At 32.7% G+C, this 24,771-nt stretch overlaps 1 protein-coding gene across 1 annotated transcript in view; it reads right to left on the bottom strand.

The window, feature by feature from the left end:
- The window catches only part of NAV3 (neuron navigator 3), a 426,206-nt gene that overhangs the window by 334,139 nt on the left and 67,296 nt on the right, over positions 1–24,771 (bottom strand). Inside the window, exons 6-7 of the mRNA XM_051962478.1 lie at positions 16,114–16,182; positions 12,564–12,703 (exon numbers count right to left, since the gene is read on the bottom strand). Coding sequence (XP_051818438.1) covers positions 12,564–12,703; positions 16,114–16,182 — 209 coding nt within the window. The remainder of the gene's footprint in view (positions 1–12,563; positions 12,704–16,113; positions 16,183–24,771) is intronic.

Genomic DNA, 24,771 nt, shown 5'->3' with positions numbered 1-24,771 from the left:
TCGACAACGATATTGTATGAGGATGTATTCTGATGGAAGTGGATTTCTTTGACAAAGAGACCTAACTGAGTTTCAATGGATAAATGATGGACAGAAGCATCTACACCCAAAGAAAGAACACTGGGAAACGAATATGAACTACTTGCATTTTTTATTTTCTTCCCAAGTTATTTTTACCTTCTGAATCCAATTCTCCCTGTGCAACAAGAGAACTGTTTGGTTCTGCAAACATATATTGTATCTAGGATATACTGCAACATATCTAACATATATAGGACTGCTTGCCATCTGGGGGGGGGGTAGAGGGAGGGAGGGGAAAAATCGAAACAGAAGTGAGTGCAAAGAATAATGTTGTAAAAAATTACCCTGGCATGGATTCTGTCAACATAAAGTTATTATTAAATAAAATAAAAATTTTAAAAAATGAATATAACCTTGAAATACCAATATCCTAGACATTTTACATATCCTTTCAGTCATGTTTCTAACAATTCTTCTCTGCTCTCTCCTCTCTCAGTCTCTGTCTTTGTCTCTCTCTGTCTCTTCTCTCCATATATAAATAAATATACATATATTTAATCATACATATGTATGTGTATAGATATATATGCATCTATGTTTGTATAAATTCATTTTATACACACATATTTTTATGAATTGCTTTGTTTATATTAAAAATGATGGGGCAGTGGAGCCAAGATGGTGGAGAGGACACGTACTTCTTTCTGAGCTCTCCTGCTACCCTCACACTAATTATGAAATTCAGCTTCTGAATTAGTGCTAGATTGACAGAATCCACAAAAATTAGGAGTGCAGCAAATTACCAGCATAAGATAATTCCAAAGATCACCAGAAAAGAATTGTTTTGATCAGGTACAGGCACGGGAGGAGGTGACTAGGAGCAAGCAGAGAGGCAGTTCCGGAGTCCAGCACACACTGAGCAGACCAGAGGTGGAGTGCAGTCTCTGTGAGGTGGAGAATCTAAGGGGAGGACACTTCCATAATGTTGGCTACTCTGCCCTGGTTGCAAGCCAGTAGATCAGCAGAGAAGTCATAAAACATCCGACACAAATGCAGAGGGTAAAAAGTGCACCCCAAAGTGCAGGAGTATCACAGGACCTGGCCACACCCATCCAGAGTGACTCAGCACAATCCCAGCACAGCTGTTGCTGCCATTGGGAGTCTGTAGAGGAAGCTTGGAACTTCCTTACACAAGCAGATTCCAACTATTTTTTTTTAATAAGCAAAACGGCAAAGTGAGCTCTATTATAGACTGCTTCTATAGTGAAAGAGAACAGATTTCAAACCCTGAAGAGACTAAAAATAGAATTTCTCCAGATGAAGCCCCAAAGGGGGATATAATTGTTCCCCACCACACAAGGCTCTCCTAGATGAAATTTTAAAAGATCTTAAAAGACAGAAAGGAATGGAAAACTCTGCAAGAGAGTTTGGAAAAGGTATATAACTCATTAAAGAAAAGATTTGATAAAGTGGAAAAAGAAAACAACTCCCTGAAATGTGAAATGCAAAAGGTAAAGAACTCCCAGGAAAATGGAATTTGTGAATTGGAAAAAGAAAATAACTCCTTAAAAAAAATTGTGAAATGGAAAAAAATTCCATAGAACAAAAGAACTTATTTAAAAACTCAATTGGACAAATCCAGAAAGAAATTTAAAAAGCAATTGAGGAAAATAATTAAAAATTAGAACTGAAGAAATGGAAGTGAATGACTCGATGAGACATCAAGAATCAGTCAAGCAAAACCAAAAAAAAAAAAAAAAAAAAAAAAAGGAAAAAGGAAAAAAAAGAAAAAGAAAAGAAAGAAAGAAAGAAAAAATGTTAATATCTACTTGGAAAAACAACAGATCTCAAAAATAGATCTAGGAGAGATAGTCTAAGGATTATTGGATACCCTGAAAATCGTGAAGGAAAAAAAAAAGAGTCTAGACACTATTTTTTTCAGGAAATCATCAAAAACAACTGCCCAGATGTCATAGAATCAGAAGGAAAATGGCTATTGAAAGAATTCATCAAACACCTCCTGAAAGAGACCTCAAAATTAAAACTCCAAGGCACATTATTGCTAAATTTCAGAACTATCAGATCAAGGAAAAAATGTTCCAGAAAAAAAATTCAAATACAGAGGAGTCATATAAGGATTACTCAGGATCTAGCAGCTTCCACATTTAAGAACCAAAGGACCTGGGATCTGATATTCTGAAAGGCAAAGGAACTTGGAATGCAGCCAAAAACAAACTACCCATCTAAACTGAGCATTTTTTTCCAAGGAAGAAGATGGGCATTCAATGAAATAAGTGAATTTCATTTATTTCTAATGAAAAAAAAAAAAAAACAGAGCTCCAAATATAGTACTCATAGAAACATAAAAAGATAAAAAGACTCTTGAGACCTGTATTTCTGTTATGGGTATACATAGAGAGTGGATGTATAATTTGATTTTATAGTTATAATATAAAAAAGGAATTAGAGATGGAAAGGGTATTGTACAAGAAAAAAGGAAAAGTGGAGGTAAAAAGAGGGAAATTACATCTCATGAAGAGGCAAAGTAAACCTATTATAAGTGAGGGAAAGAAGGAAAGGGGATGAACATTGTGTGAATCTTACTCTCATCAGATTTGGCTCAAAGAGAAAATATTAGACCTATTTGGTTTACAGAGAAATTTCTCTCACATCATTGAAAAATGGGAGGGGACAACCAAAAAGGGAAAGGGTAGACTAAATAAAAGGGAATACAGAAACCGTAGGGGAAAGGTATAAAAAAGGGGGAGGGACTCCAAAGGGGAAGGGCTGCTTGAGGCAAGTGGTGCCCATAAATTAAATACTGGGAAAGGGGTAAGGGGGAAAGGAAAGAGAAAAGTATAATCCGAGGATAATAAGATAGCAGGAAATATAGAATTAGTAGTTTTAACTATAAGTGGGAATGCAATGAACTCTCCCATAAAGCGGAGGCAGATAGACTGGATTAAAAGCCAGAATCCTACAATATGTTGTTTAAAGGAAACACATTTAAAGCAAGGTGATACATACAGAGCAAAGGTAAAAGGCTGGAGTGGAATCTATTATGCTTCAGATGAAGTAAAAAAGCAAGGATAGCCATCCTGATCTCAGATTAAACAAAAGTAAAAAAAAAAAAAAAAAAGATCTAATTAAAAGAGATAAGGAAAGGCGCTATAACTTGCTAAAGAGCAACATAGATAATGAATCAATATCAATACTAAACATATATGCACCAAGTGCACTAAACATATACCACCAAGTGGTATAGCATCTAAATTTCTAAAGGAGAAGTTAAGAGAACTGCAAGAAGAAATAGATAGCAAAACTATAATGGTGGGAGATCACAACCATGCACCTCTCAGAATTAGATAAATCAAACCAAAAAACAAATAAGAAAGCAATTAAAGAAGTAAGTAGAATACTAGAAATGTTAGGCATAATAAATCTTTGGAGAAAACTGAATGGAGACAGAAAGGAATACACTTTCTTCTCAGCAGTTCATGGAACCTATACAAAAATTGACCATATATTAGCACATAAAGACCTCAAAATCAAATGCAGAAAGGCAGAAATAGTAAATATATTCTTTTCAGATCACAATACAATAAAAATTATATTCAACAAAAAATTAGGGGTAAATAGACCAAAAAAGTAATTGGAAAGTAAATAATGTCCTCTTAAAGAATGAATGGGTGAAACAGAAAATCATAGACACAATTAATAAATTCATCCAAGAGAATGACAATAAGGAGACATCATACCAAAATGTGTGAGATGCAACCAAAGCAGTAATAAGGGAAAATCTTATATCTCTAGAGGCCTACTTGCATAAAATAGAGAAAGAAAAAAATGAATTAGGTTTGCAACTAAAAAAGCTAGAAAAAGAGTAAATTAAAACCCTCTAATCAAGTACTAAACATGAAATTCTAAAAATAAAAGGAAAAATTAATAATATAGAAGATAAAAAACTATTGAATTAATAAATAAAACTAAGAATTGTTTTTGTGAAATAAAAAACAATAAAATAGATAAACTTTGGTAAATCTGAGTAGAAAAAGGAAAGAGGGAAATGAAATTGTTAGTCTTAAAAATGAAAAGGGAGAACTTTCCACCAATGAAGAGGAAATTAGAGCAATAATAAGGAGTTACTTTGTTCAACTTTAGCCAATAAATTTGATAACCTAAGTGAAATGGATGGCTAACCTCCAAAAATATAGGCTTCCCAGATTAACAGAGGAGGAAGTAAATTGCTTAAATAGTCCCATTTCAGAAAAGGAAATAGAACTCCCTAAGAAAAAATCCTCAGGACCAGATGGTTTTACATATTAATTCTACCAAACATTTAAAGTACAATTAACCCCAATACTATATAAACTATTTGAATAAATAGGGAATGAAGGAGTCCTACCAAATTCCTTTTATGACACAGACATGGTACTGATACCTAAATCAGGTAGTTGAAAACAGAGAAGGAAAATTACAGACGAATCTACCTAATGAATATAGATGCTAAAATCCTAAATAAAATATTAGCAAAAGAAAAAATCCCCAGGACCAGATTGATTTACATGCAAATTCTACAAAACATTTAAAGAACAATTAACTCCAATGTTATATAAACTATTTGAAAAAATAGGGAATGAAGGACTCCTACCAAATTCCTTTTATGACACAGATATGGTACTGATACCTAAATCAGGTAGGATGAAAACAGAGAAAGAAAATTATAGACCAATCTCCCTAATGAATACTGATGCAAAAAAATCTTAAATAAAATATTAGCAAAGAGATTACAGAAAATCATCCCCAGCATAATACACCATGACCAAGTAGTATTTATACTAGGAATGCAGGGCTGGTTCAATATTAGGAAATCTATTAGCATAGCTAACTACATAAATAATCAAATTAACAAAAACCATATGATCATCTCAATAGGTGCAGAAAAAGCATTTGATAAAAATCTAACACCCATTCCTATTTAAAACATGAGAGAGTATAGAAATAAATGGACTTTTCCTTAAAATACTCAGTAGCATCTATTTAAACCATCAGTAAGCATCATTTGTAATGGGGATAAATTGGAACCATCCCCAATAAAATTGGGAGTGAAACAAGGTTGCCCACTATAACCATTATTATTCAATATTGTATTAGAAATGTTAACTTTGGCAATGAGATGAAAAAGAAGAGTAGGTAATGAGGAGACCAAATTATCACTCTTTGCAGATGATATGATGGTATACTTAGAGAACCCCAGAGAATATACTAAAAAGCTATTAGAAATAATCCACAATTTTAGCAAAGTGGCAGGATACAAAATAAATCCATGTAAATAATCAACATTTTTATATATCACTAACAAAATCCAACAGCAAGAGTTTCAAAGAAAAATTCCATTTAAAATAACTGTTGATAGTACAAAATATCAATGTTGAAAAATTACCCATGCATATGTTTTGTAAATAAAAGAGCTATATAATAATAATAATAATAATAATAATTTTAAAAAAGAAAGTTAAAAAAAAGAATAATGCTTGTTGGTACATAGAGGGTTGTGGATGTGGTGAAAAAGACAATATGTCTATGTAATAAGTGTCCTAATTCTTATTTTAGCATCAGTACCTGTTCCTGTTTATACATCTATCTCTTAAATTAATGATTTTTTTCTCTAGAGTAGCCAATCAATTCTTAATTGATACATACAATAGTAACCTGTGTATCATTGTCTGCTGTCACTTCACATTTTTTCAAAAGATATTGCAACAAGTTCTTAAACCATTTCTTTTACTTTCAAAACTTTCATTAACAGTATAAAAGTTTTGTGAGTTGTAAGTTCCTCATCTAAAAATAAGGTAGCACCTCTTAGAATTACTATGAGGATCAAAAGACTGACTAATTATTCTCTGAATCTTCTGCCCTGTCAAATTCTGTTTTTTCCCCAGTTCAAGAAAACAAGATACACATCCCAGGTTAAACTTATTATCTTGAGCCTCAGCACCATGATGCTAATGAAAACCTTGGCTAGCATCACTTCCTTCAGTCTTCTCTATCCTCTGACTGGAGGGCTGAAGGTTAAAGTACCAAACTCCCCCCAATGTATTCTTTAATAGAATACAAAAAATTGGACTTTAGGGTTCTCTCCACTCAGCATCTGCTTCCCTGCCTTTTCTCCCCAACTCCACAGAACAAGATGCTCCTTAATTCTGCAATCTTTTCTGTTATCTCTTCCTATGAGATTTTAAGCTCCTTAAGGGCAAGACCATCTTTCTTTTTATTAATTTTATTAATAATAATTTATTAAATTTAACATTTATAATTTAATACCTTTATTATTAATATTATATATAATATTATTTTATCTTTTTATTAATTTTATGCTTAGTACATTGCCTACCACATTGTTGTTCAGTCCTTCAGTTGTGTTCTACTCTTCCTAACCCCATGGACCATAATTTTAAGGGGGTTTTGTTAGTAAAGATATGGGAAATTTTTCATTTCCTTTTCCAATGAATTAAGGCAAACAAAGATTACAGGACTTGTCCAGGATCACATAGCCAGTAAATATCTGAGGCTGGATTTGAACTGAGCATTCCTGAACTACAGATCCAACACTCAATCCGCTGTTACATCTAGCTGTCTGTAATACAGTATACACTTAGTAAGTACTTATTAGATTGGATAAAATAAAACAAGTAAAATATTTTACAAAACTAAAAGTGTCACATAAATATATATTACTATTATTCTCATTGAATTATAGGATCAAAAGGTACCTTAGAGGTTACATATATAGTTCCTCAAATGCTAAATTAAGAATATCCTCCAGCAAGATTGTGCTATAATCAATTATGATAAACTTAACTCTTCTCAGCAATACAGTTATTCAAGACAATTTCAAAGGATTCATAATGTAAAATGCTATCAATGTACAGTGAAAGAACTATGGAGTCTAAATATATCCTATTCTCACTTTTTGTTTTTTGCTTTTTTTTCCCCTATGGTTTTCTTTTTTTAAAAAATTTCTTTCACAAAATGACTAATGTGGAAATATTTTTATGTAATTGAACATATATAATCTGTATTGGATTGTTTGGTATTTTGAGGAGGAAGAAGAGGAAGGAGGGAGAAAAATTTGGATATCAGAATCTTACAAAAATGAATATTGAAAACAATCTTTACATGAAATTGAAAAAAAAAATACTATTAAAGTAAAAAAAAAAACAAGTCCTCAAAACACATATTCCAAAATTGGTCATCCAAAGGGTTCAGACAACTCTAATTGCTAAGGAGACCTTCTCCTTGCTGACATCTGCCACTTCAGGCAGATAGCGCATTTAGACACTTTCACTGCTAAATCCTAATTATGCTTTTCTACACTCAGGCAGTTAAATCTACAATTATTTTGATAATTCTTCAACAATATTCAGAGACAACAATCTTCCCTTCCTCCCTAATCTCTCTTCTACAATTTTCCCTTCTCTGAGCTAATATTGTGAGATTACCAGTGAATGAATACCTGCTTTTTTGTATACAAAGCTTCAAGCACACTCAGATTAGGAATGTGGGTAAATTGATAAAGTCAGATATCAGTCCCCATTGCCTTGTTTTGAGTTTCTGAATAGAGAGTCATGATTGAAAAACTTTCAAAGGAAATTCTTGCAGTAACCAGGGATGCTCTTTTCAATTTACCATCTGGCTCATAATTTTCCACATCATGCTGTCTGACATAATAGCATGAGGTTATGATAACACAGAGCAAGTTATCCATTAGAGCTCATTCACCAAGTGATAAGAAATTACAGATGATAGGGACAGCAGGGTGGCAAAGTATATATAGATAGAAAGTATATAAATGTTGGGTCCGGAGTCAGGAAGACAACTTCCCAAATTCAAATCTAGTCTCAGATGATTACTAGCCATGTTACACAAATTGTTACTTAACCTTATTTGCCTCAGTTTCCTTATGTGTAAAATGAGCTAGAGATGGAAATGTCAAAACACTCTAGTAGATTTGCCAAGAAAAACCCTAAAATATGGTCACAGAGAATAAAGCACAACTGAAATAATTGAATAAGAACTTATTTATAACACATTATCTTACAGGTTGTCCCAGAAGTTTTAGTGCAGTTTTGAGCTGTTAAAGCTTCTTGAAAAACTGTTAAAGTTTAAAACTGTACTTTGGGGACAACTTGTATTAAATATCATGTATATGAATTAAATCATCAAGGGAATTTTGGATGCTGTAGGGATTTTTATTATAGTACAAAAGAGAATATAAATGTGATTCAGAGAAAAGCATTAATTTGAATTTAGGTGAGTTGCTTTTGAATTCTGCCTTTCTCATAAATTCCATATTTGGAGGATCTCAAGTTTTCATCTGTAAGAAAAAAGATAAAGATAACATTTTTTCAATTCAAAAATAGTGACTCCATGTTCATTTGATCCCCATGTTTTTATAGGTGATCAAATTAAGTTGTACCAAGAAAGAGTATATCTAATATAACATTTACTATGTATAGTGAAAGTGATGACCTATGATTTCACTAGTACAGCAAACTCTGAATGAACAGACTTCCTCTCCCAAAGTAGCTTGGCACTTTCTTGGCAATTTACATTTTAAGAGATTTACATACGGCACTATGAGGTCAATAATTTGATGAGGGCAATATTTATTTGAGTGTCTTAATGCATGGGTGTATCTGTATCTTTCCAACATGTAATATTGTCCCAAGAAATATCCTTAGAATTTTTGTTAATATTAAAAAAAAAAAAACCCTTTCACCTATATAGAAATTACCATTTAAAATGGTTATATGCTAATTAGAATTAAGTGGCTAAATATATGATAATTCTATTGCCTTGATGTGGATTTCAATAGATTAGGCAGAAGTTCGAGGGTCCATAATTGAGAGCCATGCATTGTAGATATCTGTCTCCACCTAGTGGTGATTCAAAAATATAACTAATTTTCCAAGTGTTTCCTATAAATTTTCACTAATAGGAAAAAAGACTGAAGTGATCGATAGTGTTATTTGTCTAAATTGGGGATGAGATTTTAGTTTGTATTATAATTTCCAGAGGGGAATTATTCAAATATATTTTTTTTCAGAATAGAACACTTTAAAGAATTGGCTATCTTTAGGCAACTGGAGGCCTATTAGTGATTTCAAGAGTTCATTCCAAGTTGAGAATCATCTTAAAATACTGAAAAATGCTATCCACCAAAAAGACTGGATTCTGAAATGAACCAATGAGAGCAAGCGTTCTCCAGAGAATGTACATCTGGGTATGATATTGATGCTTCACTAGAAATCAAGAGAATGATGTTCAGAGATGTCTTACAAATGAAGTAAAGGGTAAATAGAGAGTGGAGGGTGGGGGGAAGAGGAGAGAAGGAAAACAGGTGGAAGGAAGAGAAAAGGTATTAATTAAGGAAACATTATGTGCCAGGCACTATGCTAAGTAAATATCTCATTTGATTCTCACAACTATAGTAGAGATTTACTATAATTATCCTTATTTTAAAGTTGAGAAAACTGAAGCAGAAAGAAGTTAAGTATGTTTCCCAGTGTTACAATCTACTAAATGTTACAGACAAGATTTGAAATCATGTATTTTTGACACCAGTCCCATTTGTATCCAACTCTTTGTGACCTGGTGGATCATAAAATACCAATGATGTGCATGAGGGATTTCTTGCTAAAGATATAGGACTCATTTGCACTTTCTCCAATGGATTCTCCAATGGCATACACACACACACACACAAAAGACAGTTGCCCAAGGTATTGTGTTGTGTCCTGCTTTCTAGAACCCCAAGTTGGGTTGACAAAACATACCATTACTTTCTAGAGCCCCCACGCTGAGGTGATTAAAATATCCTGCTTTCTAGAGCCCCCACGCTGGGGTGATTAAGATGTGTACCTTCCTAGTGGAGAAGTGATGAAGCGGGACTCCTGAGGATAATGGGAAAATGGAGTCTGTTTATTTAACGGACTTTCCCCTTTTTATAATGTAACAGAAACAACACTGCACAAGTGGGATCACATAAACAACTTGCTATTGTATGTAGTTTGCCACCTGGTATCACTCTTCCACTGGTATCACTCTGCTTCAATCACATCACAGGTTGTCACCACCCCCTGAATTCTCAGGAAGGGTCAGAGCCCTTCAGGAAGATGGGGAGCCAAACCAGACATTGTTAGCAGGTTCCCTCTGAACTGAAGGGTCTTATACCTCACCCAGAGTTTCCCCACTGACTGTAATCCTCTACAGTATTATAGCTAGTGTCTGATTCTGGATTTGAACTCAGGTCTTTCTGAATCCAAGCCTAGCACTATATCCTCTAAGCCAATTGCTTCTTCCATAAACCTAGCTGACTTTATAATAGGAGTTCACAACACTAATATATCACAAGTACAGAATGAAGCAAATAAAAAAAATCATAAATGAAACATTGCTGTTCAGTCCTTTCAATCATGTGTAATTTTTCTTGATTCAATTTGGGTTTTCTTGGCAATGCTACTAAAATGGTTTACCAGTTCTTTTTCCAGCTTATTTTACAAAGGAGGAAATTGAGGTAAACAGGATTAAAGAACTTGCTCAAAATAACACAGCTAGTAAGTGTCGAGGTCAGATTTGAACTCAGGAACATGAGTCTTCCTGACTTCAGTCCTGGTATCTCTAATACATCCCCTAACATCCCCTATACTAGTGATATTAAGCACAAATAGAAACAGACCCCATTAGATAATGGCTAACATTATCTAAGTTGCATTCTATTTTTATTTATTTTGCCAAATTTTCCCAATCAGAGTTTAGATTAACACAATTGGATTATCAGCTGAAATGTGACACCTTGATCCTACTCTACTACTGATACATCTTACTGGGGCACTGTTATGATCACACCATTCTCTTATCCACAAATCATCCTTGGTTCTTCATTGTCTAACCAGAAAAAAACTATAAAGTCTGATATTGGCCTTTAAAGTCTTCTGTCATTTTATTACAGCTTTATCTCATATGTCCCTTGATCTTGGCACAGTATGAGATAGTAAGGACAGTGAATTCATATTCAGAAAATTTGGGCTTCAAACACTGCTTTGTTATTTATCTGAATTTGGGCAAGACAATTCACTTTTCTATTTTCAACTTTCTCATCAATAAAATGAAGAGATGGCATTAAATAATCTCTAAGGGTACTTGCTAGTTTCAATTCTTTGATCTTGCAAAAAGAACATATATCTATCTATATAGATATATCTATCTATATCTATATAGATATATCTATCTATCTATATCTATATAGATATATCTATCTATCTATATCTATATATTTAGTGAGAAAACAACTTTCACAGTGAGGAATCCATGATTTTAGCATATCCACTCAGGCAGTAAATGGAGAGCTCTGTTAATTAATCAACCAACACACACGAGTTAGAGGAAAAGGAAATAGGCCCCAAATGGATCACCTAAAAGATCTGAAGATTTCTAAGTGGAAATATGACTGTGGAATGGTTTTGATTGAAAATGGACCTGAAAAGTGTGATTGTGAAGTTGATTTACCATCCTAATCAGCTCAGATCAATCACTTAGTTTTCAACCTACACAGGTGGCTTCATATGGATACCAGATTTCCCAGATTGTAAAACTTTGAAAATAGCACAAAATTCCATCACTAGTCACCATACCTCTTCTCTCTCTCCCTCCCTGCAAACTCCCCACCCACATACACATAGAAAATGAAATTTTTCAGTCAACTTAGAGTCATAGTTATGAAGAAAGAAAGAAAGAAAAAGAGAAAGAAAAGGAGAGAAAGAAAGAGAGAAAGAGAAAGAAAGAAAGAAGAAAGAAAGAAAGAAAGAAAGAAAGAAAGAAAGAAAGAAAGAAAGAAAGAAAGAAAAAGGAGAAAAAAAAGAAAAAAGAAAAAATTAAAAAAGAAAGGAACAGAAAAGAAGAAAAAAGGTTAATCTGATCTAAGGTGAAACAAACACTGTGATATCATATATGTGTGTATGTACACATATATATGTGATTTTTTTTCTCCAAGTGTCAATGCATAAAAAGCCATATTCCCAAGTCATTTTTAGTTGTTTAATTTCCAGTTTGAGAACATTCCTGAGATTTTTACTAAATGAAATCAAAGATTTCAGTAATAATTGTGGAGATATATTTTCTAATCTCCAGAAATATAAGCAAATTTTTTTACACCAAGTGAAAGAGGTTGTCATTGCTTTTAACTCAACACAATAATAGATCTGGAAATTGAATAGCCTAAAAGTATAAGGAAATGAGAGTATGAACCATATCATTTTATAAATATGCTTGTCCCAAAGGAGAGAAGAGGAAAAACCAGGATTACGAGCAGAGAGGTCAGGTATTTTCTGAGAAACTCCCAAATTCATGTCTTATTTCCAAGAGCTTACACCAATTAAAAACAAAAACAAAAATTTAGACTTTTAGGAAATGTGATTTAAGGGATAAGAAAAGGTTAGTGCGCCCAGTTGTTTGTAATGATGTAACAGTGAGACACTTACCTTTGTCATTTCCATTTGCATAATGTGGAGGCTTATTTTTGTCAATGCTGTTAAAGCTTTGACTTCTCCGATTTAAATTAGAGGCTCCTTGGACTTTGCTACTGCTGCTTGCAGGTGGTACCCTTGTGGGCCCTGGAAGCCTAGAACAAAATAATCAAATTATGTTAAGGTACATCTAGAAAGACAGGAAAATACGATACTCTAAGCAGGATAAGAAATTTTGGGACAGTTATGGCATAAACTACATTAAACTATATTTAGATAAGCTCAACAGATACAAAGAATTCTGTCTCTAAAAGTAGTTACATTTTTAAAAGGGTTTAACCCTATTTTTCTTTTCAAGACTATTGTAGTTTCACTTTCCAATAAAGTATCCAAAGAAAAAATACTTCAATGGGAATTCAAGAAGGAATGTAATTTTAAAGCTAAAATCAGTATTTTCTTATTATCCAAGGTAGAAAAATCAATGCAGCTTATTGGCTCTTTTTTATAGTACTCAAAAACCAATTGTACTGCTGCTTATTTTACTAACTTGCTCAACTTTGGGATATTGTAGAAAAATAACCTAAGTTAGCATGATTATAAATACTAAAATTTATATTAAAGACAATTTATTCATGGCAAATGTTAGTTAAGAGGTCAGACCAGGTAAGTTAATTATTTAGAAAATGGTTCTGAAGTTAAGGGCACATGTTCAATTTCCATTCAATTTTCCATTCCAAAGAGGAATTTTTTTTTTGGGGGGGTGTATGTCTTTAAAAAAATCAACAACAAAAATTAAAACAAAACAAAAAACACATGGCCCACTCTGATTATCCAACTCACAAGTGTGTTTTATTGGCCACAAAAGAGAAAAGTAAATATGGCTGAACTTAAATGCATTATCATCACTGAAAACAACTCACAATTCATATGGTGTGAATCTTGTAAAATCAGCACCATCAACAAATTATCTTTTTATATTATGGAAAATACAATTTTAATTGTCCTCACTGTAACAAAATAGTTCCCAACTCGTGGGTCAAAGTTTCTGGGCATGCCACAGGGATGTCAGAGTATGTAAAACTACATGTATACCAACCATTGCCATTTTGCCTTTATTTAAACTAAAAAAAACAAAAAACCGAAAAAAAAAAAAAAGACAGCTTAACTAAATATCTTTCTTTAAATATTTTACCTCCTTTAGAACAAATAATTAATATTATACAGAGATATGTATTTTAATCATATATTTAAACATGCAAACCTTTTGAAAAGAGTTTATGAATGAATAACTTTTTGTCCATTGTTATTTTTTATTAATGAATATGAATCCTACAACAAATTTTGTGTATATTTAGAATCACACAAATCTAGAATTGTAAAAAGAAGTCCTAATATTTTTATTTGCCCACTACCACTGGACATAATGTAATTAAATGCAGAACATTGGGATGTTATGACCTAACATCATTAAGTTGAAACTATATGTATATTTCAAATTGAATCATTCATTATTTTAAGTAGTTTCCTTTATAAAATGAAAACATTGAATACCTTCCTAACAAAGGATCAGAAACATGCTGCTTTTTTCAGAGCTAATATAGCATTTTGCTAAATAAATGTCTATTTTAGTAAGAAAAAAAATTGTGATCTATTAAACTCTAACTAATATTGATACTCTGAAACCTTGTAAGAAAATATGCTATCACTAGTTATTTAATAGATATTCTATAATCTATTGCCACCATCTGAAGTTTTCTGGGTAGAGCTGTTAGGTCATGCTATGTGGGGAAAACAAATCATAAAAATCAATAAGCTATAAATGGAAGTCATTTCTTTTTTTTTTCTTGATTGTTCTATATCATGAATGCATTTCTATGATCTCTTTGAAAAAAAACAGCTACTAAATTACTGTCAATTCACTCTGATAATATCATTCTACTACTTTCAATTCACAAAATGACAGAATTTCTCAATGCATGACAACTGTGTTTCCAAAGCAGTTTAACACTATATTACAGTGAAATGAAAACATAAAAAAAATAGTTATTGATTTAGAAACTTTTTTAAATGCTTCAATATATTTTTAATTTTTGTTTGATTTGAAAAATAGGACTTTTCATTCATGTTCTGAGATAGCATTTTAAGGCATTTAAAAATAGCTTTTTTTAGGGACTACCAATTAGAGGCCATGATGTATCCACACACATGCGCACACACATGTACACACATAGACATGCGCACACAGATGCAGCCATTTTCAAATCTTCCCAGTTATCATTTTTAGGCAAATGATCAGTTGTAGTCTGCCTGCAGGGCAGCATATCAAATAACACCTGAAATTTACAAATATTCCAATGAGACTATTCTGGTAAATAGCAGCAAAATCTGACAGGTGGTTCAGATACTATGAAAAATTACCAAAAGTAAGAGGAGAAAATGAGAAAATTACAGAAATAAACTTTTTGAAGCAAATTGAAAAACCTATTTTATGAATTTATTATAGTAACTAATATTAGCAATATGTTATTATTTTAAGTATTTACATAATATGTAATATATTTTACAGGCATTGATCCCAGAAGTGACAGGAAGGAACATGTTATGCACAGTATATCACACTGTTCCTCACACTTTTCCAAATAATTTCTTTTTCTTTAAATTTTTCATTATATTTCTTTCTCTTTCTCCATCATCTACTACAAAACTATTTTCATCAACTTAAAAAAGAAATAAATTAGGAAGAAAAATTAAAGGGAAAATACCTACCTTTGCTCTAGGCCTCAAATCAGTAAACTTAGGTTAAAATTATTAGGCAATTAGATCATTTACGAATTTCAATGAAATACCACTAAGGAGGTCCTACAGTGAACAAGATAATATAATATAATATAATGATCATGGGTGTAATGCATGCATATCTTCCACACCAGTTCCAAATCAAGAGTATATTATATTAAAAATACTAAATCTCTACTCTGAAGAGTATTCTATATATACTAGCTTATTTCACCTTTAATAACACACAACAAATTAACCTGTCATGACTAGTAATTATAAACCAACTTTCAAATACATGTCCTATGTAGAGGAAGAAACTCCATTGCCTTAATGCCTTTGATTTACTTCACAGGAGACCTTTGTAAAGGGGTAGGTCAGCCTTTATCAGTTGGCCCTTGGTCAGTCTTAATAAGTGTTCATAAATGATCTGGAATTATTTCCTGAATGCATTAAGTCATCTGGGGAAGATACTCACTCATACTCATGTTCTTCATCTTATGTGGTTCCATGAGAAGCCAGGTTTCACTTTGGTACAAGAAAAAATAAGGTAGAAAGATCCCAAAATTGTCTTCTGCAAAATTGTGGGTCACCAAGTCCTGGCTGGTATAGAGCTTTGCTATGACATACCTCAGGATTATAAAATGTCCCTTTCTGGACCCACCTCAAAAAGGAGAGGCATTTTTTGAAATTAAAAGTGAGCAAAAAAAAAAAAAAAAAAAAAAAAAAGACCAAGGGGGAATTAATTTGAGTATCACTAACAAGTAATAAATTAGAGATATTAACTGACCTAGAAGCCTTTTTCTGACTGGTTGCAATTCCACTCTGATTAGACTGAGCTGCATATCTGGCTGCCAGACTGTATGAGGAGAAACAGAGAAATTGAATTAAAGAGATTCTTGGAAGATGCAAAGAAAGCACAAACTTACCAAAAAAAAATTATGAGTTTATGAAATGCAATCTGAACATGTATGAAAACAAATTAATTGGAAAATTATGAATTAATGCAAGGCATACATTATGATCTTAGATAATGAATACATTATGATATGTAATATTACTGATCGATTTCTGTATATAAACTGCTCGTCTTCACTTTCAATAATATGGCTACTTTCTGAGAGTGTAATCTATTTTTAAATAAATAAAACGTGCCAAAATGTTTGACATCTTTTTGATTTAACATAATAAATTGGAAGATTCAAATTTTGCAATAGAGATTATTAATGTATTGAAGAAGAAGTAACAGTTTTTTTTTTTTTTTTACATCAAATCTTAAAGCAAAATTTCAGGAGCAACTATCATTTAAGTAATTCTTGCTACATAGGTATATATGTGTTATATTATGTATTCATTCCATTGCATCTACATTATGTATTGTATTATATGTCTGTGTATCTATATCTATGTAACATACATACATAGGTACTGATATAGCTATAGATGTGTATAGGAAAGAAGAATTTGGATCTATAATTTAATCAGTGAAGGAAATTTCCAGACTAGTATCTCCTTTTGCTTAAGGAGATAAGTAACTAGCTTTAATTTATTCTTTTAAGAAATTTACTTAGAATATTGAAAGATTAAATGTCTCTCCTATTGTCATAGTGTTCACCTGGGTTAGTATTTTGTGCATTTTTTCACTAACTAGTTTAAATCAATTTGAACAAAGCTTTTGTTTGGGGTAGAGACATTACTACAAGATCATAGAACTAGAACCAAAGGGATCTTAGAAGATATCTGGTTTGTCTCCTTTTTAAAGTTGAAGAAAGTTCATCCCAGAAAGGCAAAGATCGCATATATAATAAATATTAGAAGCAGGATTCAAATTCATATTCTTTGATTTGAGAGTCGTGTTCTGTATTATATTACCTGCTAAAATGTGAGATGAATTTATTCTTACAAATTGGTTGATGACCAAAGTGTATGTTGGGTTGGGTGGGGGAGGTGCTTCAAGTGTACCTTTTGAGCAACCATTTCCAGTTGAGATTGTCATTGTTATACAATTTCCACATTCAAAATCACAATCTGATTTTCTGTAAGTCTATAATACAAAGCCTCTCTGCTGTCTCCCTCTGCACATAATAAGAATTATGAAGGACAGAAAGACAGACAAGCCAGTGTATGCATACCAACATAGGGATGATTAGACAGGCAAAGAATTATTTATGGTTATGATTTCCTAAAAAATCAGAACTATGAACATGCAAACATAGATGTCATGATGTAGAGTAGCAGTTTTCAAAAATTTTTTGGTCTCAGGACCCTTTAAACTCTTAAAAACTAGAATACTCATCAAAGATCTTTTGTGAAGAATCTGCCCCAAATATTCATGGAGATTATTTGTGCCCAACCTGTGGCAGAGCATTCTGAGGTCCTATTGGTCTGATTGGTCATATTAGACACACTAACCTGAATGTAATATGGTAATGACATTTTTGTTCTCTTTAAGAAGGACAACAATCAACCAAACAAGCGGAATAGATAGATAGAAAGACGGATGATAGAGATATAGATAGAGGTGGATAGATATAAATATATAGTGTGTGTATGTGTGTGTGTATATATATATATATATATATATACATATACATATATGTATATACATACTATATAAACATACATATGTATATACAGGCACACATGTATTTGTAGAGATCCGGAAATCTGGAGAAGTATACTTGAAAGAAATAAGGTGTTAACTTAGTAGAATTAATTAGACAATGGTTATATACTTAGTCCTTATCATGATAATGTAATAGTTCTACAGCTGATATAATTGTAATAGGGTATTTAAACTGAGGACAAAGTCAGCCATAGACATTCTATCTTTGACTATCCTCTTGGTGGCTCTCCTGCCTCCTGCACTGGTTCAGACTGGGAGACTGAAGGAAACAATAAAGACTTTAGATTTTATTTTTGACTATTCTTGTTGCTGAGACCAAGGCCCTTCCAGAAAGTTAGCCCAAACATTACATTTTGGTGCCCAAAGTGGGGCATAAGGATTTACACTCAGCAGTTTGACTGACATGATTGTAAGTTCAGTGGAGAAGTCCCCATGACCTGGAAATAGGATAAGTACAAAAATAGACAAGCAGAAAACTTTGGTAAGGGCTAAACTAATGTTTCAGCTGAAATGGGACAAATACTTAGCAAAGGACCTTCCCCACCCCAAGGGAAGTATGTAGAAGGCATAGTTAAGCTAATAAAGAACCAAGGTTTGATTGTAACTTGGAAGCAGATCATTGAATTCTTAGAAACTATTGTATTCTCTAAGGAAGAAAAATTAGAGCCAGATAAGTGGAAACTAGTGGGAGAGCACCTAATGGAATATAACAATAATAATGGTTATCAATTCCTGAAGAAACATTTTATATATACAGTATAATACATTTGGCTTTAAGGAATTACATAAATATTAGAATAAGGAAAAAGAAGAAAGAGGAGGAGGGGGATGGTACTGACAAAGTAGCTGAAAAGCATGAAGAATTAGACAAGAAAAGAGTTAAGTACAGTGTTGATGAAATTAAGGAGTGTAGTGCTTCACAGCAGGAGCCATTAGGGCATTCCCCATCTCATGACTTTCCCCCCTCAATTTCCCCTTTGTGGTTGGAGGGAGGAGGAGAAGAGGGAAGGGCAGTGACACCATCTGCACCACCCATGCAGCAGCTTTGTCGACCTCCTTGACATGATTACAAAAGGCACTAATTAAAGCTAAAGAGGAAGGGCAAGATACATCTGATTTGAGAATCGAAACATGTCCTGTGATTGAAGAGTTTGACTCTTCAGTTTAAGAAAAAAGAAAATACACTGCTTTTAATCTAGATATTATCAAAAATCGAAAAAGGCTTGTACTCTTTATGGGTCTATATCATCTCATGTTAAGATATATTAGAGAATTTGCCTTTTGAAGTTTTAACCCCTAATGATTGGAAATCTATACCAAGGACATGTTTAAAATCTAGACAAAACTTGTTGTGGCTTTCTGAGTATAATGAACTATGTAGAATACAAGCCCAATGAAATAGGCGACATGGAGTTAATATTACAGTCACCTTTGATCAACTAACAAGTTTAGGTCTTTACACAAACAATTTAGCACAAATTAATTACCCTCTAGCAGCATATGAGCAAATTGCTCCTGCTGCTGTTATCAAAGGATAGGGCACCCTCCCAGGAAAACAAGATAGAGGGGAAGCCTTCACAAAAATAGTACACGTTCCAAATAAACCCTTTGCTTATTTCATGGGACATCAGCAGAAGCCAATTGAATTATTGATGAAAATGTAGCAACAGAAATTATGATAAGACAATGTGCTAAAAGAATGCTTATCAGGTTTATAGAAGAATTATACTAGGACTACACACAGATGCCCCTTTAGATGAGATCAGAAGACACTGTGCCATAGTGGGCACAAATGCCTTTTATAGCCAGGCTATGATACAGACTTCCCAAGATGGAAAGACAGGGCAAGGGACTTCCAGAGAGACTCATCAATGCTTTCAATATGGTTCCATCAGATGATTCCATCTCTGACTACCTGTGCCAATGAACAACAAAAATTGTTAATGAGACTGATACAGGACTTCAAAACCTGCAGGAATCATTGGATTCCCTGAGACATGATGAGACTATTGCATGACTTCAAAACTTGCAAGAATCATTGGATTCCCTAATTTCCCTGTTTCAATTTCAGGCCAGAGGAAACCCACTAACAATATCTGGTTTGGTGTTTTCACCTCCCTTCCTGAGAAGTAAGGGAGGATATGATCACCTGTATCCTAAAACAAAAGAAAGCAGGAGATGTAGAGGGCCAGAATTCTGGAGAAGTTTACTTGAAACAAGTATGAGGAACCAACACTATTATAACTCCATAATTCTCAGGAATGAGTCTGCCAACTTCAATAGCATCTTCTGAGGATTGAAGCATCTCCATTTGCCTCATATCAACAAAAAGATTATTTACTCTTATAGGTATATACACAGACATCAAATATAAGAGTAATTTAGAGTATTTGCTTAGTATTCAGTATATTTATATTGGAGATTTTACTTTATGAGGCAGAGGAGACAGTATTTGATTATAATAATAGGAGTGTGTATACTTAACAATAAGAAGGATTCATTGCTACATTCACTATAGCATTAAAGGCATATTAATATTTTTTTGTAATAAAGAGAAAACAGAAAAATATAATAATACAATTCAAGGCTACCATAGAATAACTAAATTATAAAGAGGTGTATAATATATGTATATGTGTGTGTGAATGTATGTGTATGTATATACACATATACATAATAGGAATGGAGGCAACAATAATTTATTACATAAAGATTCCTTTCTATTTAGAATTCAGTTTTTCTCAATGTTCTTTTACTGATTAGAGTAGTTATCAGAAAATAAATCATGTGTTAATATTCATGAAAAAATAAAGGGTATGGAAATGTAGTGCCTTGGAATGAATATCATAGTTTTGCCACTTAGTATTATGTCAATTAATTTTACAAATATTTATTGAGCTCATACTAGGTTGAAAGCACTTTGTTGAGCTCTAAAAGAGAAAAAAGATTACTAATTGCATAAAAAACATACTTTTTAGAATCTTAATTTATTTTCTAGTTCAATAGATAGTATCAGTATATTGTATCCTTACAGTTAGGAAGATATGAGAGCAAGTGTGCAGCCCTATCTCAAGTACTTACTAGTGACCTATAGGCAATTGAGGCAGTTAGATGGTGCGGGATAAAGCACAGAAACTGCAGTCAAAAAAAGCTAAATTCAAATCTCACTTTAAATACACACTATGTGACCCTGGGCAAGTAAACTAATATTGTTTGCTACCATCTCCTTATCTATAAAATGAGCTGGAGAAGAAAATGGCAATTCATTCCAGTATATTTGCCTAGGAAATCCTAAAGGGGGACATGAAGAGTTGGAAATGACAAAAATAAATGGATAACAATAGACAAGTCATTCTATGTTTCTCATCTTTTATTTTGTTCTCCGTAAAATAGGGTTTATTGTGAAAATCAAATGAGATGACATATGTCAAAGGCTTTGCAAACCAGAACATTCTGTGTGAATACCATTAGCATTATATGTCAAATGCTTTGAAAGTTTTAAATTTCTGCATAAATGTTACCTTGCTAATTCTATAAAATAATAAAATATACAACTAACTAATAATACAATATGGAATATCTTGAACTTAAAAAGAAAGACTTTATAAACAAGAAACTCATAACCTAAGCTGGTTAAGAAGAAAGAAAAATTGAAATCATTTGTATTGTTTCAAGAAAATTTTAAGGTGAGGGCAACTGAAGCAACATGACAATTGTTAGAACACTTGGAATTAGAAGATCTGGGTTTAAAATCTCATGTACTGGTTATATAAATACTAGCAACTTATGTAATGTTCCAAATCTCAGTTTACTCTATCTGAAAATGTGGAGCATATACTTGTACTATTTAATTCATAAGATTATTGAATGAAAAGTTTTTGCAAGTCTTTTTTAAGCATTATGAAAATGCAAATTATACTTTTTAAGCTCACACTTTGCACATCAAAAAAGCATGCATTACTGGAGTAAGGAAAACTATGATCAAAAGTATAGAGCTAGGAATGTGAGACATTCATTTGAAAAATAGTGAGTAAACAGATATCTATAAAGAATAGAGTACTTGATAGAACTTGTAGGTTATAAGGCAGGAATATATGTTAAAATCATACTGTGGTGTTGAAGTCTAGTTCCAGTAGTGATAAAGGGTATAGAATCAAGGGCCAGATGGAAGAATGGCTTATGCAGTCTTCCAAATTATTGGTCAGAGAGACAAATATGTATATGTATATGTGTGTGTGTGTATGTATGTATGTATACATACATACATATTTCCAAAGTTATAGAGTCAATACATAATACACTCTGATATTCCTATATCCTTGCTAACAAACCTTATCCATTGATATGCAAATGGTTAGATGCAGATTTGAGCCACAATTATGAATACACATTAGAGCAAAATCATCATACCAATGTCTTCAAATACATTTCTCTCAAATGTCTTTGATCTCCATTGTGGACTGCTTTTTCCTGTCCCAAGTGCAAAGGTATGCCTTTAATCTATTGTTCCATTCACAGGCATTCTCTAATCAATGTATTAAACAAGTCCTCTGCAAATATTTATAGGAAGAATTGCTGAGCCCAGAGGAATATTTTTCCTGGCCCTCTACACTGTGGGAAGACTTGAACATTTAGAATAAGAAATTGGCATTTTTTTCTGTCATAGTCAAGAAAACATTTTGAGTTTGGAGTTGTGATAATACCAGCACTGTATAGGTAAAAGTTTTCTGATCAATGGATTGGAAAGAACAGAGAGAAGAAAAAGAGAGAAATAAAGGAGATGCTATACTAGTTAGATGGAAAATATAAAATGTTTGATCTAGGATGGTGGCAATGAGAAGGAAAAAGCAAGAAAATATAGGGAAAGTCTCAGTATATAGAAATGGACAAGAGATCATACATAATTAAGAAGACAGTGAGGATCAAAGAATTCTTGAAAGTCTTCACTCTCAATAATTAGAACATCAATTATAATTAATTTCAATTATAATTAGTTAATAATAATTATGATTATAAAAAATTTTCTAGCTCTAATTGTTCCTTCTCTTCCTTTGTCATTGACTTTTCTTCCTTATCCAGTACTCCAATGTGGGCATTTCCCACAATTATATACTTACATCTTTTTTCAACTCTTACTCTATGTTATTTTACAAAGCTTCTGTTTCCACTCACAGTTTTAATTATGACACCCAGGTAAAACACCTGAATTTCTCTCCATTTCCATCTCTTTTTTGTTGGCAATTCAAACTCAAAATATCAAAATAATGAAACCATTATAATTAAATTGACTTTTCTCTTTTAATCCCTTATTTCTATTGAAGGCAATCAGATGATAAGAGTTCACAGAGAGCTGGGCCTGGAATCAGAAAAACTTGAGTTGTCACTTATTTCTGTTTGCCTCAATGTACTTGCTATCTTCTTCTTAGATTCCCCTAATACACTTTCAATTAGTCTCCCCAAGTCTCAGTTCTTCTCTCTGGTCAACGGTTCACATGGCTACAAGAATAGGTTTCCTTATTCATAGGTCTCATTAAATTACTCTGCTCTAAAACTGACAGTCTACGCCCCCCATCAACCAAATTTAAAAAAAAAAATATATATATATATATTCCTTACACTAGCACCCAAGACCCTCCAAAATGTTGTTCCATCTAACTTTCTAGCCTCCACAGTAATCACCTTTATTTTCAAGCATGAGTAAAGTAGTGAAGCCTAAGTATGTACTGTTCCCTGTTTTCATTTACCATTTCCTACCTCCAAACATTTTTCCAATGCCAAGAACGCCGGAAAACATAGATTGATTTAAATTATAATTTTTATTCTATTTGAAAGAGTATAGTGATACTCCAAACTGGGACTTATCCTGAGTGCAAGAATGAAATTTACATATTAGATAGTGACACCCCACTCAAGAATAGACACAGGGAAGATGATAGAGTAAGTCACTTAGGAAATATTTTAGCTTCCATGAAGAACAGCATAAGAGATTGGGAGGAATAAGAGAGCTCAAAGTATAAGATGATTTGGTCACATGTGCTTCCCAAATATTTATAATTCTGAACTCTATTTGACTTTTATCTTCCCACCTATTCTCTGTATATTCATAGAAGAATATTTCCCAGGTTTACAGCGGAGCTATTCTATTGCTATTTTTCTTATAATCTCCTTTAATAAATGTCTTTGCTTTGAGCAGATCATATTGCTTGACTTTTTAATGGTAAATTTATCAGTGGGGGTTCTTACTATATATTTAAAGAGTGAATAGCTCAGAATATTTAAATCCTGGGATCATTGTAGTCAGAGGTAACTGAGATGGAAGTGATAGTTGCAGAAAATATCCAAGAGTACCAATAATTTCAATGATGCTTGCAGTAAATTAAGCATAGATCTATAAACTAAGCATAGATCCTTCCTAGTGCTCTTAATTCCTTAAACACAAACTAATATATGAAGGAAAAAAGGAGAAATTGTGATTGCCTGAAAACCTTATAGAACCTCTCAAATCACATATTCTTGGTATTTTGCCATGCCAACTTCTCTGTTCCACAAAATTCAACACTTCCATATTTCCACTACAGAATTCTTCAAGTTAACAAGTATTTAAAAATATATATGGTTGATACACAAGTTTCATCAACTTACCAATCACATCTATTTCATACCCCCTAGGTGGTCACATTTTACCACCAATTTACATCATAAACAACTGCCAGAAATTCAAACCACTGGTCAATTCTACATGTAACTCCTCTTCCCAAATGTTGAAGTTCAGAACCCTCAAATGAAAATTTATTTTACTTCTTTCCTCCTTTTCATCTTTCT

This window comes from Antechinus flavipes, chromosome 5, assembly GCF_016432865.1.
Source record: "Antechinus flavipes isolate AdamAnt ecotype Samford, QLD, Australia chromosome 5, AdamAnt_v2, whole genome shotgun sequence".
Classification (NCBI taxonomy): Eukaryota; Metazoa; Chordata; class Mammalia; order Dasyuromorphia; family Dasyuridae; genus Antechinus; species Antechinus flavipes.
The sequence above is the reverse complement of the archived record's forward strand: the minus strand, read 5'-3'. Positions and strand labels throughout refer to the sequence as shown.